We start from the raw sequence: 13,740 nt of genomic DNA on the forward strand, positions 1-13,740 counted from the left end.
AGTGAACGGGCGAGCGGGTGGAGGGGGGAAACAGCGGGTCCGAGGCTTTCCCACGGAGCTCCAAGAACACACACCCAGAGGTGAGATCTTGGTACGATGTCTAGTCCCGGTGCGAGCCCTCGGGAAGAGGATCAGAAGGCAACCGAAGCCAATAAGCCCGGCCGGCGAGGGTGGTTCAGGCTCACAGCGGACGAGATGGAGGCACGGAATCAGAATAGGGTGATGGCGATGGTGACGGGTATGATGATAGTAATTTTCAAGTAAATCATTCTATGAAGCCAGTCGGGTGAGGAGAAGACGGTCTGGGCCCGTCCGTCTTATGTTTGGAGCCAATTTGCGATCCAATTCTGGAGCAAATCCGGGGTTGCCCTTGGCCAAACTGCATTTGTTATGGCCTTGCAGGGAATTATTACCTCTCGTGCTCTAGCACACGACGAGGGGCGTTGGCTGGGGGGAAGGTAGGGGGGGGGGCGGTGCAAGGTATGCTTAAGTGTGTGAGTGGGGGGGGGGGGGTGAATACTGGGGAGCGGAGTTGGGAAGCTGGGGAAGTAAACTACAGTGTACCCAGGTTGTCTGGATACTATGCACAGCAGCAGCAGGAAATTCTCTCGGATGGCAGAGATCCAATATCTACGACCTGGCAGACATTCCGTGTTGGTGCCGTCATGGTCAAGCCACACCGTCCAGATCTTGACAGCCGTGATAGAGGCTGCAAGATCTATCTCGCCAAAGAGAATAAATTGACAAGAAGCAAGAACAAGAGGGGGCAAAAAGCACGATGGCTACCTGGCTCGACCACACGGTGCCTGAGCACGCGGTCGGGTTGCTTTTCCCGCCTGGTTGGAGCAGCTCACTCGTGGAGACGCTCGACCTGTCTTGGGTGTCGACAAATGCCCCGTTGTCTCACCTGCACATGCAGCTGGCGGCATCTCGTGTGCCCGTTGAGCAATGGGAGGAACCGCGTCAGGGACCCAGGCCGCCGGTTGGGCAGGTTGATCAAAAGGACAAGGGGTATTGTGTCTATTGGGTCTGTTGTGTCTGGGTGTGTGTAGCTTGATTGGAGGCTCTTGAGCAGATTTAGAGTGCATCACTTTCTGACGCAACGTGGCTTGCCTGCAGCAACACGCTGCTTTGTCGAGAGTTCACTGTTGACATTGATAGTCTAGTGCAGACCTATCGTTTCCCAGCATCGTATGTACGGTATTGTAGTACAGACATATGCAATACTATACTGTTATATTGCCTTGCAAGTTTACAATACATCGTACTAGCCACATGTAATTGGCGTGCCCCACCTGTGGACCTCAGGGCGTGAGTGAGAACGCTGTGTTGTTTTCCATTTTAGATATCACAGTATCATTGTATCAGATCTCCTACCTATGGTATGTCGCTCAATCTGCTGAGCATCCGGCTGCTTCATTGTGACACACGCTGACACCATCTTGCTGCGGCGCATCAAAGTTCAAGCCCATGTGCTATGCCTTTCATTTCCTGTGTAGAGAGGCCCGCCCCATACAATCGTTAATCTGGTCTCCACTGCCGAACCGTATTGGCGGGCATTCGGCTTGACGCACGACCTTATTCATGCTGTCTGCCTTACCAACATCATGCCATCCCGGGAACGGAATTTTGGGTTTCCTGCTTGCTGGCTACCCCTTGCAACACAATGCGATTATGTCCTCCGAGGAAGACGGGGGCAAAGCGCCAGTTTGGGAACAATAAACGTCATAAGATCGACCTCGTTGGCGCTGCTGTGTCTGTGAAGCCACACATTCTCACACGGGTGCCTAACAAGACGCAGCGCAACGTACATTGCCAACTCTCAAACAGTAAGCCCCAGCGCGTGTCTTTCCCGGATAAGGCCAATCTCATCCCATATCAGATCGCCTCGACGCAGGCCACGCAGATCAGTGTCCCGGATCACAAGCGACTGGCCGACAACCGCGTGGCATCCCTGCCCACCTGCGACTTTTCTCCAATTCCTGCATATGGGCGCGCATGACGGCTTTTCATCTCTGCCTCTCTCTCTTTCTTTCCATCCGGCTTCTGAGACGGCGACAGGGACATCCCTGGCTGTCATTAGAACGGATGATCATCAGACGAACCCGTCGACCATTCAGCGTCTGGACACGGTACCGTCCAGCAGCCCGTTGCCAGACCAAATCCCTCGACACCCTCTTACTGCTTTGCTGTGGAGACGGAGGGTGGGAGCGGAGAGGCCCTGGTAGGTGAGACGGCAGGTTACCTTTCGATTCTAGTCTACCCAGTATGTCCCAGAGATCCTCCGAGACACTACTCGCCCCAATGGCTTCTTTCCTCCGCGGTACCTATCCACACCGGAAATGGCCGTTCAGGGCCATGTACATAGGAGGCCATGTATGTACCAGGTACCGCGACGGCAGCCCCATGCGGCTCTTTGCATCCCCCATCCCACTCGACTTTAACCGGACGCTTCCAACTGGACCATCGTGACCCATCATGTTGACTTCCTTTTCCCTTCCGGCCGGTTGCGAACAAGAATCAACACAGCCGAGACCCTGATTCGGCCTGGGACCTGTCCTCGTCATTGGCCTTGGGTCCGAGGGGCGCCAGTTTAACAGCCTGCCCAACCGGCCACCAACACAGCTGCTCTCGTCCTTGTGGGGCTCGTCACTGCTGGCCTCTCGACGGCCAGACGTATAGTTGCTGTGCTATAGACGACTCATCTCGCGTACCACCATCACGAAGAACTCTGGCCCATCCCACAGGAGAAACTCCAGTGGCTGGTATGCCGGACGCAGGTCGCGGGAACCAACGTGCTTGTTCTTGCCTCGCTACCGCAGATTTCCCTATGAGGCGCCGCGAAAATTCTTTTTCTCACTCTTCCATCGATATGACAGGGCCTCGTATTGATTTCCAGGACCAAGTTTTGCTGACCGTCCAGGCTCCTTCCCAAAGAGGCAGGCCCTGCTAATCTCGCTGGCAAGAGAAGAGTGTCATCACGTTACGGGCACGCCTTGGCACGGCCTCTCTTGGGAGAGGGTGGCCATTCGCCCGGGTCCCGGGGTCGGCTGGGCTCCAAATCCCGGATCCGAACGCAACATCGCGCACGTCGCGTCACTAACCCTGCAGGGCTGTAGCAGGCCGGTTACACGTACAGTGGCCGGCACCACTGTAGCAGAGGGTGTGGCCAATGTCACCGGCTGGAGGAAAGCACTCGTTGTCATAGCTCATAATGTAGGTTATATGTATCCTTGCCGGTATTTACATGCACGCCACTTAGAGTATGCGTGGGGGTAAGTAGGCAGAATAGGTAGGTAGCAATATATACACTTGAACATTCCTAATAAGCTCAAACTCCGCCGACCCACTCAAGATATCATGGAGATGAGCTACTCGGCAGCGAAGATGACACTGGTGGGCTGGCCGCCCACGTCGGCCGCGGCGACAAAGTCCGTCAGCAGCCCGGTCTCGACGTCCCGCCCGATAACGACAACGCGGCCGTCGTTCTGGAGCCCTACCGCCACGAGGCTTCCGTCTGCGTTGATGGAGAACTGCCTCGGGAAGCTGCCGCCCGCTGGGAACTGCTGGACCCTGGTCAGCTTCCCCGAGGAGTGGTCGATCTCGAAGGTGAAGATGGGGTCAGATGCGATCTCGGTGCTGTTGGTCGGATCGAAGTTGGGGATCTTGAGGGTCCCCTCGCCCCGTGATGACACGAGCAAGAACTTGTTATCAGGCTGTCACCAGTCAGAACAGTACAGGTAGGTGGTGGTCTCATGGGTAAAGCTATCATACCGATACAAGGATCTCAGCCGCGCTGGTTGTGTTGTTCGGGACGGTCTCGTTCAGACCGTGGGTGCTGCTCAGGTAGACCTCAGTGAAGTCGAGGGTGGCATCGTCGTTGTATGTGACCTCGAAGCCGGTGATGGTGTTGGCCAGCTCGCTGGCGAGGTAGAAGTAGGTCGTGCCGTCCTCGGTGACGAGGAAGGCACCGTGGCGGGGCCCACTGCCAGGGACGACGGCGAGGGGCTCCAGCTCGGTGAAGCTCAGCTCACCCTCGTCAACAGAGTACAGACGAATGAGGTCGGCGCCCAGGTCAGGGACGAGAAGGTACTGTCCCGTGGGATCCAGAAGCGCCTCATGAGGATGGGGAGCGTCCTGCCGGTCCGGGTTAGGACCGGGCCCGCTGAGGGTGTATGTCTCGGCCTGGACCGGTGCGAGCGTGCTCGCGTCCGAGATATCGAAGGCGGCTACTGAGGACCCAGAGCTAGCGAGAGGCACATGTTAGTCGTGGGGCCCCGTCTCACAAGATGTGTCAGGTGATGGAAGGGCATCTGCATATCCCTTGCTTCCCCAGGATTGGGTGGACAGCATGCCATTGCCGTATGCAGCCGAGGCCGCATGCAGTATATGCAGGTCGCAAGGTCAACTGTGTTGTGCCAGATGTCCCAGAGCCTGCATGCAAGGGTTTTTGTACGTACTAATGCGCAAGTGCCAAACCGTTGCTGCTTTCGCCATATATAACGCCAGACCTATAAGGTGAGTTAGCAAGTTGTGTGTGTGATAGGACCCGCAAGCGGCAAACTCAATTTGTACGTACACGGGACCGCTGAGGGTGTCGACAATGTCTAGCTGGGATAGTGACCCATTGCTGGTGAGCCCGAAAGATGACAATGTCCCGTTGGGCGAGGTCAGGCCCTCATCCAAGCAGAAGATACGGTTGTTGGCATAGTCCGGCGTAAGCCACGAGGAATTAGCGCCGCAGCCAGGTGTTGAGGCGATGGCTTGGAGGCTAGAGCCCTTGAGGCTCAGCGTGGTGATGGTATCAAGGTATGTAGTAGCATATAGGAGGGTAGCAGCCGTCTGGCCGGGCAGCACAAGGGCAGTCACCCCTGCGGTACTGAGGAGGTCCTTGAACATGATGTCTGGTTGCGAGACTGTATTCGGCAAAAGTCCTGGGCGAATCAACTGAATCCAGGCGCGGCAGCAGCGGAAACGATTGGAAACGAGGTCGGTGAGCAGGAGGAGTAGAAGGATGAGGGTAGTAAGGATGAGAAGTCCAAAACCAACGTAGGAGGCTGCTGGGGCGGTAGATTTCGGACCGCTCAAGACCGACGATCGTCTGCCGGTCATGATTTTCTTATTCTTTTTACCACCTATATTCTTGCGAGGCACGCCGCTCAGGCTAGGAAGCTCGCCATACTTCACCCCAGGGCCGACAGCGCTGTCATGCGCGCTCCACATTGCTCCAGTGGGCGGTAATTAGACACAGAACAATCTGAACGAGGCGGGCCAAGGCCGTCCTGTCGGTCCTTTCCCCTTGTATGCCCAGCTTTCTTGCTAGTCGATGGCCTGCAGCGTTAGGTGTGGCCCCCCAACAACGTCCAGCGGGGACTGGGATCAGGGTTCGACAGGGCTCGTCCCGGATAGATGGGAGTTCTGGTATTTTGCATTTAGCCAGGGGTGCCCTCCTTGTCCTGGCGTCGCATTGACGACGGGACTTGGGTGATATTGGGGCGGAGGATTCTGACGCCCCGAGGACCAGGAAGAAAAGGACGAGAGCAGAGGCGAGCCAAACAGGAACAGGCGACTGGCTCTCGCTGGCGAACCCAAGGAGTGCCGGACTGCTTGGGCTCGCTGGTAGTGCCGCAACATGGCGAGGATCAGGACAAGTGTCCGGCCGACCTCGTTCATCCCGCACCTTGCTACTGCTGTGGACTACAGTAGACTGTGGTGGAGAACTCGTAGGTACCTGGATAATGTGGGGGAGAAATACCGCAGCTCGCGTGATGACAGGCCTTTTTCCAACGTTTTGCAGGTCACTGTGACCTCGCAGCAGGGTTTCCGTGCGGGGAATGGAGGAGAGGCTGTGGGGTAGAGGGACGCCTCGGTGGTGTGTCTGTGTGTGTCCACAGGTGCATGGCCAGTAGTAGGTGTGGATTTGTGGTGGAGCTCGGCAGCTATGTAGCTATGTATTAGGAAAGGCGCAGCCCCCGCCATCAGTCGACCATGGGCCACGATCAAGACCAAATCACCTCTCGCAGCGTCTCAACGTCTCAACGCTTGCGGCACCCGATGGAACGCACACATTCTGCCTGTGGCCGAGCTCGGCCAGCCTCTCACCTCTCTGTCCCTGGGCCTCGGGTGATGGAACCTGAGCAAGGGCGGCTCGGCTGTTCAGCATCGCACGTCTTGCATCTGTCGTCTGCATGCCTCGACCGCCGTCTCCTGCCCTCCAAGACCGCTGACGACAGGAGATGGCCCGGCCGAGATTGGTCACACATGCGAGGAGCTGCAGGTCTGCTCTGGCTCTCTACCGATTCCATCGAGCGCGCGCGCGCTCGCAACTTGCAACTATTCCGCTTGCCGTAATTGATGAGCCTGGGTGTAGCATATCCTTGCCTCGTTAACATTGCTGTAAAATCGAGTGGAATGTGGTGCCCTTGCGCAATAGCACGGGCTGTCTAGACGCTACCATCTGCTGGCGGTGTGCTCAGTGCCGATATTCCTGTTAGAGCCCTTCTTTTGGGAGAACGGTGGCCCAGGAACAAAGACATCTGGAAGAAGAATCATAGCTTCCGGCCCAGTAGCGGCAGCGGCCTGACGATACCAGACTAATGACAGTGATGACCAGCGTCGTGCTTCAAATTTTAGACGGTGTCTTTGGGGACTGTAAGCCCTGTTTGAATCGGACTCATCCCGAAGCCTGGAAAGAGAAGGTGTATATAGATGGCTATATTCAAGGGCAGGTCTGCTTGCCCTCTTCGAAATTCGACACCGTAGACGCCTAGAGCGCCGGCGCTATTGCTGTTCCGCTCACGAAAGTCATTTCCATGGCCATGACCACTATTCCCACCATCAAATATCTCTCAAGATCTCATCAAGTCTCGCTTCAGAGATGGCAACTTGCACATCTCCCGGCAGCGGCGAAACACTGCTCTTCTTCCTGTCAGCACCAGCTGGCGGGAGGTCCGGCAGAAGCCCAGGGTCTATCGCGTCCATTCCACGTTCTGAATGATGATTCGTAGGGGATGGGCTGGAGATTGTGCTTGTATGTTGAATCGGGCTACTGTGCTTGTTGCTGTGGTTGCCGTCGCCCGGGTCCCCTAGGACCGTCCTCACTTTGTCAACAACCAGAACCTTGAATCTTCCCAGGAGTTCAGGGTCGTCCGCGGGTGTGGCCTCCGCCTGCCAAACCTCGAAACCTAGAATCTCCTTCGCCCGAGCTGTGAGAGCCTCGTCGGCTGGCATGCGACCTGAAGTCGCAACTTCGGCGACGGCAAACTGGACGAGCTTGTCTTCGAAATCCTGGCTGCTGAACACGGCTCCCGGATTGCTTGGGCCCGATAGGCCCGGATTTCCGTACGTTTGACTGCTGAACACGTTGAAGTCGGTATTGAAGCCATGGCTCTCTGAGGCATTTTGCCCGATGAACGGCGTATGCGCGAGCATCGTAGACTTCGGTGAATCAGAGGCCGAGTGAGTGCCCTGCAGCCGTGCTTGTAGGCCGGATCCAATGAAGTCATTGGGGAGGCCGGGCCCGTCAGTGGCAGGCAGAATACCCGTGGATCGCTTGAAACGGATGAGCCATTCGGCACTATCTGCGGGTGTAACATTGAAAGGATCGTCACTGGGCGAGGAGCGTCTGTCAGCGCACAATCCGTACAGCTCTTGAAATTGTTCTGGAACTCACTCGTCGTAAAGAATCCATCGGGCCTGGTGACGGATTTCTTCATCAGTCGGGACGTGCCGATTCGGGTTATTCGGCGACATGGAGGAAGCCACGTGGCGAGCGAGCTCGCGGACAAGTTGACGGTAATTGCCAGACCCATTAGGGAAGAGTTGGCTTCGCTTCATGCCGTACATCAAAGATGACTCGGGGCAATGCGCGTTTGCTGGGCTATTTGTGCCTGATCCGCTAAAGGGAGAGAAGGTAGGGCCTGCTGCACTGGATCGTGTGGTGTTCGGACCAGGCATGAGTGGTTCGAGTGTATGTGTCGGGGAATTGCTGTTCGATGGCGATGTCTGACTGGTTTCTGCCTGAAGATGCCGTTGTTTGAAAGCATCTAGCCACGCTGTATTGTCGGCCGCGGTCTCATTCTGGGACTGACTACACTTGTATACAACGCAACGCGCGTGACTTCGGAGCTCATCATCCGTTGGTGAACTACCCAGGGCACGTTGGTTTCTCGTGAACTCTGCTAATTCTATCTCCAGTTGCGAATAGTTGTGGATTGTAGAGTTGACGGCGGACTGGCCCTTGGGATCCAGGGCTTCGTTAGGGGTGGGCAGACCAGCTCGCTGACGAAAGCCAGACATCCATGATGGGTCTTTGTATATCAGGCGTAGCACGAAGTTCGCGACATCCTCTGACGGCATGATGGATTTTTCCTCCATTCGACCAACGATATTGCAAGCTTCCACCTGCAGCTCGTAGTCCATGGTATTCAGACCAAGTAGTGTTCGAGCCTTGACGAATTCGTTGAGTTGATGTTCCATTGGGCAATTTTCGAAGATACGTTCTTGCCCATTGATCTGTAGTCGTCCCAAGCAATTTTCTGCGGGACCGCGTAAACGACTCAATTGAGCCCTGTTCTTGATTTCATCGGAAGACAGCAATAGATCTCGGAACCAACTGGCTTCGGACACCTGGCCCCCATGAGAGAGGGGTTCTGCGGCATAGATGATGCGACACGCCTCATGTTGCATCTCGTCATCTGATGGGGCGGCGCCCATCGCGTCTCGGGTATTCCGGAGGTAGTACGCCAACTCAATCTTGATTAATTCGTACGCATTCCGGGGCGACTCTGGTGACTGCTGGCTGGCCTGGAATGGTAGAGGACTTTGTCTCTCTTGATGGATGAACCCTAGAAAGCGAATCAGCTTTACGTGGTCGGCAAAACCGAGTTCAGAGAATGATCGTACATGGCGGCATGGCATTTTCCACATTTGACAAGACCGAATTCTCAAAGCCCCAGTCGCCTTTCCAGTCTTTCATGTCAGAGCCTGTTTTGAAATGTTCAGCAAGGTGGTCCACCCGAAGACCCCAGCTTGCAAGGCTTAGACCGCAGAATCCACACCTCGACTTGATGTCGGGTGTGGCGGCTTTCCACGAATCCATTGACCAGCTGAGATACTTGGAATTATGGACAAGTTTCAGGTGCTGGCGGAGGTGATCTTTCCGATAGAATGTCCGCTCATCCAGCTGGCGCTCCTGGCACGCTGTGAAATTGTGGCTCTCTGAGTGTGCATTATCGGGTTGCGATACACCACAGAACGCACAGCAAAGCTGACCCGAGTCTGGATTAGGCACTCTTGAGCCTTTCGGACAGCATACCCATCGCTCCAATGACAAGTGCAATGATTTCTCATGCCTCTGCCAATCATGCTTCGTACGAAAGGATTCCTATGTCTGTTAGTGCCTCCTGATAGATGACTTGCGTGTCCACCTCAGGACCAGGCGAGGGGGGAGAAAACAGATGTGACAGTGGATCAAGTTGGCGGAGGCAGCTGATGAGAGAATGTGGGGGTGTGACATACTGTACAGAACGTGCACTGAAAAGTCTTCAGCGGCGTGTTCAAGCCCACTGTCTCGTCTCCTTGCTTCGGGGCAGTTCTTCTTCTGCGTCTCCGACGTCCTCTATGTTGAATTGATCCGAATGAACCAAATGAGCCCCGTGAGTGGTGGGAGAACCCAGAGACCAAGGAAGCGGATGAAGGTGAGGTGCCAAAGCTGCTGGCAGATGATCCCTTGCAAGATCTGTCGGCGTCGTCGTCGGTGAAGTTGTAGTTCAAGCTCATACTGTTGGGGCTGTCAAGACCAGAAGAATTAGAGTTGTTGAGGATAGCTGAGGCGATAGCAGTCACAGATGCAGGTTCATTTTCTGGACAAAGTAAGCAAGTAATCATCGCCGAGGGTACGAGAGTCTGGTCATTACCGGGAGGGGAATTCTGCCATCTTTGCAGAGGGTTCATATGTTCTGATGATGAAGGCGTGGCTTTTCTCCGAGGGATCTCCATGGCACCAGAGAAGCCACGCACACTTGGAGACGCTGATCTGGTGGGCTGAAATTTGCCTTTGCTCCTCCGACGGGCGTTGGCGAGCCAGTTTGCGATCTGTGTCTTGTTGAGACCAGTCTGTCGTTGCAGAGTCTCCCTCTCATCGTCTGTTGGGTATGGCCGAGTGGAGTGGGTGGACAACCAGGCCTTGAGAATCCGTACAGATTCTCTGCTGAATCTTGCACCTATCTTGGGCACAGCTGGAGGGTTGGGGCTGTTATCTTGCAGGGACTCAGCACCGTTGACGAGTATTTCCAAGTCTGGAGATGACGAGCTTCGAAGTGCGTTGACATCTTCGCGCAGGACACTGCCATGTTGGCCCGAAACAGGCCATTGGTTCGATGGAAATGGCTCTGTGGATGTGGCGACCGAGGGTGCGAGACCGAAGCTGCAGTTATTTTTAAGAGCAACACAGGTCGTGCAATATCCCTTATACTCGCCTTCCTCTAGCCTCTTGCAGGCGAAGCCTGACGCCTCACAACTATCGCATGGATCGTCTGGGCATTCGCAGAGGTCGAGTGCAGCAACATTAGACGCCTTCCCAATGGGGAGTGGTCCAGTCTGGGCACTTGCTGGAGCAAGATTACTCGTCTCGAAATGCTCCAGGGCCCAGAAAGAGAAATCATCACCATCGATATTTGCCAGGGCAAGATCGAAGTCTTGATTCTCCCGGACAGGCTGGAAGTCGAGGTTTTTTCCAGAAGAGGGAGCCGTATCCGCCAAGCCTAGAGCGGGTTCAGCCTTGTCCCAGTGGACAAAGTCCTCCATAACGGAGTCTTCGGGAATGGTAGGCATTCTTGGTCACTGTGCCAGGGCGTGAACTACAAGAAGGGCGTCGTATCGGAGGGAATTCCCGGGACAGAACTGCAGGGCGGGATGGATCCGGGTGCAGAGAAGTGGATGTCAAACAAATGTTTAGATGAGTGCTGACCATTCACAATGACGGTTTGGGAATGCCTCAGGAGACTTGTCGTGTTGATTGGAGCGCCCTTTGGGTAAAGCTCGGCTTGTGAAGAAGCAGGAAGGGATGTAAGTAACGCCTGTACTTCCGAGGCCGATCGAGGACAAGACCCCGTACCAGATAGGAAGGCAATTTGAGGTGAGAGATGTCCCTGACAGGATATAAAAGGCCGGTGACCCAGCCCTCTCTGGCGATGAGGTTCTCTCCTCGAGCCTCTGATCCAGAGAGCTCGATGTTGTCCAGGTTGAGGAGCAGTCTGATGACAAGAAGTTGTAGCTGACAAGACAACGTTCTTCTTTATTCCAGCTGTGTCGTCGAGGATGAGCAAGAGCCTGTGGGTGGTGAATGACCTGCCACCGTGTCTGCATGTCCAATCAGCCTTGCAAACAATCCGACGTCGTCGTCGCTGCCTCCGATTCGATCCATATTCACTCTCTTCTCAGGCTGGCCGCCAGGAAGCCGGCCCCGATTGCTGTCATCGGTTGACAAGCCGACGCCCTTCGTGTTCCCGTTCTGGTGTAGTGGCTCCGGTCTGCCCCCACATCTCGGCTGGCGGCTGGGGAACTGTTAAGTCGCTACCTTGACTGCCGCGGATGTTGCTGCATGAAAGCCTCCCGTACTATCTCGTCCTCCGGTAGCGGGCCTGTTCACGGTGCGGCTTACTAAACTACCCAGGTACAGTGATTGCTAAACCATTGGTGTGACCGTTGAATGCTCACCGTTGGAGCGCCAGTACCGTCAGACGGGCTAATGTTATATGAGGCAGGTGGCTTGAATTTCGTCCATTGCATTGATCTATTCCTTCGTCTATTCTAGTCGGCGACTGCGGCGGCTGGCATGAGCAAGGCCAGACTCGCAGTGACGGCGACCCAGCCTGGAGTTCTTCTAGTCCTCTTCTGGTCGTCTTCTGAAGACTGACGTCTAATCTAAGCACGCAACTTTCGTCCTGTGACGTAACACAGTAGACTGAAGAGTGTTCACTGCTGCGAATGCCCTCCCATTTTTCTAGTTCATCTTACTCAGCAAGCATTCGCGGAATTCCGTGAGGGTGACACTCTTCTCCACCAGCGTTGCCTTCTTGCCACCCTGGACGTCAGAGTGAGTCTCCTCCCTCTGCAGCGTCCACACCTCGGTCACCCCCAGGGACTCGAGGTAGTCCAGCGCTCGCAAGTAATTTGTGGCGACCTGTGCGATACCGTGGCTGTCGTCCGACATGGTGAATTTGCCTCCCATTTTCAGCCACTCCTTGGCGATTGGCCTGGCGGGGTACGGCTCGGCCAGGCCCTTCCGCAATGCGCTGCTGTTGCACTCCAACCAGCCGCCGTAGCTCCTGACCGCCCGGAGGTTGCGTACCACCCTGTCCCACACGGCGCCCTCGGGCCCCGGCGTCTTCTCAGCCCACGCGGTCCGCAAGTCCCGCCCGGGCTCCTCGCTCAGCAGGCGGATCAGGTCGAAATGGCCCACGACCCTCGGCTCCAGCGCCGTCAGCATGGCGTACTGCTCGTCGTAGTATCTCGCATATAGGAGCTCCTCGGTCCCGCCGGCTGCGTCCCTCGCCCTCCCGTAGTAGTCTTTGTCGAAGTCGATGGCCACGCCGCAGGTGTGGTGCAACGAGCCCATGAAGTAGTCGATGGCTGGGTGGGAGGCAAGCTCGCGGACCAGAGGGCCGTATGCATCCGGCCGTATGAACTCGCCCTCGAAGCCGATGAGAATGTGGATCTGGTCGGCGTACTTTGCCCGTAGGCGTTGGGCCTCGAGCAGATAGGCCTCGTGGCGGGGCATTAGGGCTGCTAGTGAGCCCTCAGGATCGTCAAGCTCTTCCGGGTACAGATCCTCCAGGCCGGTGCGAGGCATGTGCTCTGTCAGGGCCATCGTCTTGTAGCCGATGCTAATAGCATGCTGTATTACATCCTCGAGCTGGTCTTTGGCGTGGCCGGGGCAGAATTGCCCCGAATGGGAGTGCATTGTGAAGGCCATTTTGATAGTGATTATGACCTTGAGGCGAGTCGACTTGAATTGAGTCCTTCAGCGTATTTCCCAGGTTGTTCTCGGCTGCTGGCTGAGTCAATGAACTCGCGACCAAGTTTTTGTCAAGTTTTCGGTCAGCTCAATGTCGCACAAGGTTTTGCAAATTTGAGTGAAGAAGGACGTCTCAGCTCATCTGAGCCACGGGCACGGGTTCTCTCGAGTGCCGTTTATGAAGTAGTTGCATCATGTTTGTTCATCGCGACTCTTAATCAAAAGAGTTTGGTGGAACTGCCTAGACTGGCATAGATATGAAATATCGCATTCTGCGCTTAGACGACGCCGACTAAGTCGGCCCTGAGCCTCTGCTTTCGGCACGTTCTGGGTGGGCGCCATCTGCTGGCAAGTGCCCTGTAAGAGCGCCCCTACTTGGCAAAGAAGCTTGGAACTAAGGGTAGCACTTATGGAACCCGTCACCCAGCATCAATGTCGTCTCCAAGTCCACGGGTCCCGAACACCGCAACCACCACTCAGGATTACCATTATCTAATCAGCACATCTAGTCCGATCTCGTTCGAGCAAGGTGATGCAAGAGATTAGACATGCGCAAGCGCGACGTCACGTTATTTGACCAAGATTAAGATGCATACATTGTGCATATGCGGGGATGCCGTTCCCGTCTGGAGACGACTTCATGCTCGTCTCTGACCTTGACCCTACAGGCCACCAGGGCTGCCCACAAACTTGCCCCCTTACGAGACTTGTGACTAGATGAC

At 55.6% G+C, this 13,740-nt stretch overlaps 4 protein-coding genes across 4 annotated transcripts; 1 reads left to right on the forward strand and 3 right to left on the reverse strand.

Annotated features, from left to right (window-relative positions):
• Positions 1–1,666: 1,666 nt before the first annotated feature.
• On the forward strand, positions 1,667–2,002 carry J7T55_010172 (uncharacterized protein; the record flags this gene model as incomplete). Its single annotated transcript, XM_053131370.1, has 1 exon — positions 1,667–2,002. One exon carries the CDS (start codon positions 1,667–1,669, stop codon positions 2,000–2,002), a length of 336 nt encoding a protein of 111 aa, XP_052990598.1.
• A 1,369-nt stretch (positions 2,003–3,371) lies between these two features.
• On the reverse strand, positions 3,372–5,112 carry J7T55_010173 (uncharacterized protein; the record flags this gene model as incomplete). Its single annotated transcript, XM_053131371.1, has 5 exons — positions 3,372–3,704; positions 3,775–4,246; positions 4,461–4,511; positions 4,580–4,916; positions 4,977–5,112. 5 exons carry the CDS (start codon positions 5,110–5,112, stop codon positions 3,372–3,374), a joined length of 1,329 nt encoding a protein of 442 aa, XP_052990599.1.
• A 1,725-nt stretch (positions 5,113–6,837) lies between these two features.
• On the reverse strand, positions 6,838–10,833 carry J7T55_010174 (uncharacterized protein; the record flags this gene model as incomplete). Its single annotated transcript, XM_053131372.1, has 6 exons — positions 6,838–7,609; positions 7,673–8,846; positions 8,905–9,219; positions 9,520–9,619; positions 9,682–9,863; positions 9,918–10,833. The coding sequence occupies 6 exons, from the start codon at positions 10,831–10,833 to the stop codon at positions 6,838–6,840; spliced, it is 3,459 nt and encodes a 1,152-aa protein (XP_052990600.1).
• Positions 10,834–12,004: 1,171 nt separating this feature from the next.
• J7T55_010175 (uncharacterized protein) lies at positions 12,005–12,976 on the reverse strand (the record flags this gene model as incomplete). The annotated part of the gene is made up of 1 exon (XM_053131373.1): positions 12,005–12,976. One exon carries the CDS (start codon positions 12,974–12,976, stop codon positions 12,005–12,007), a length of 972 nt encoding a protein of 323 aa, XP_052990601.1.
• Positions 12,977–13,740: the final 764 nt, after the last annotated feature.

This window comes from Diaporthe amygdali (assembly GCF_026229845.1).
Source record: "Diaporthe amygdali strain CAA958 chromosome Unknown NODE_26_length_719862_cov_65_716256, whole genome shotgun sequence".
Lineage (NCBI taxonomy): Eukaryota > Fungi > Ascomycota > Sordariomycetes > Diaporthales > Diaporthaceae > Diaporthe > Diaporthe amygdali.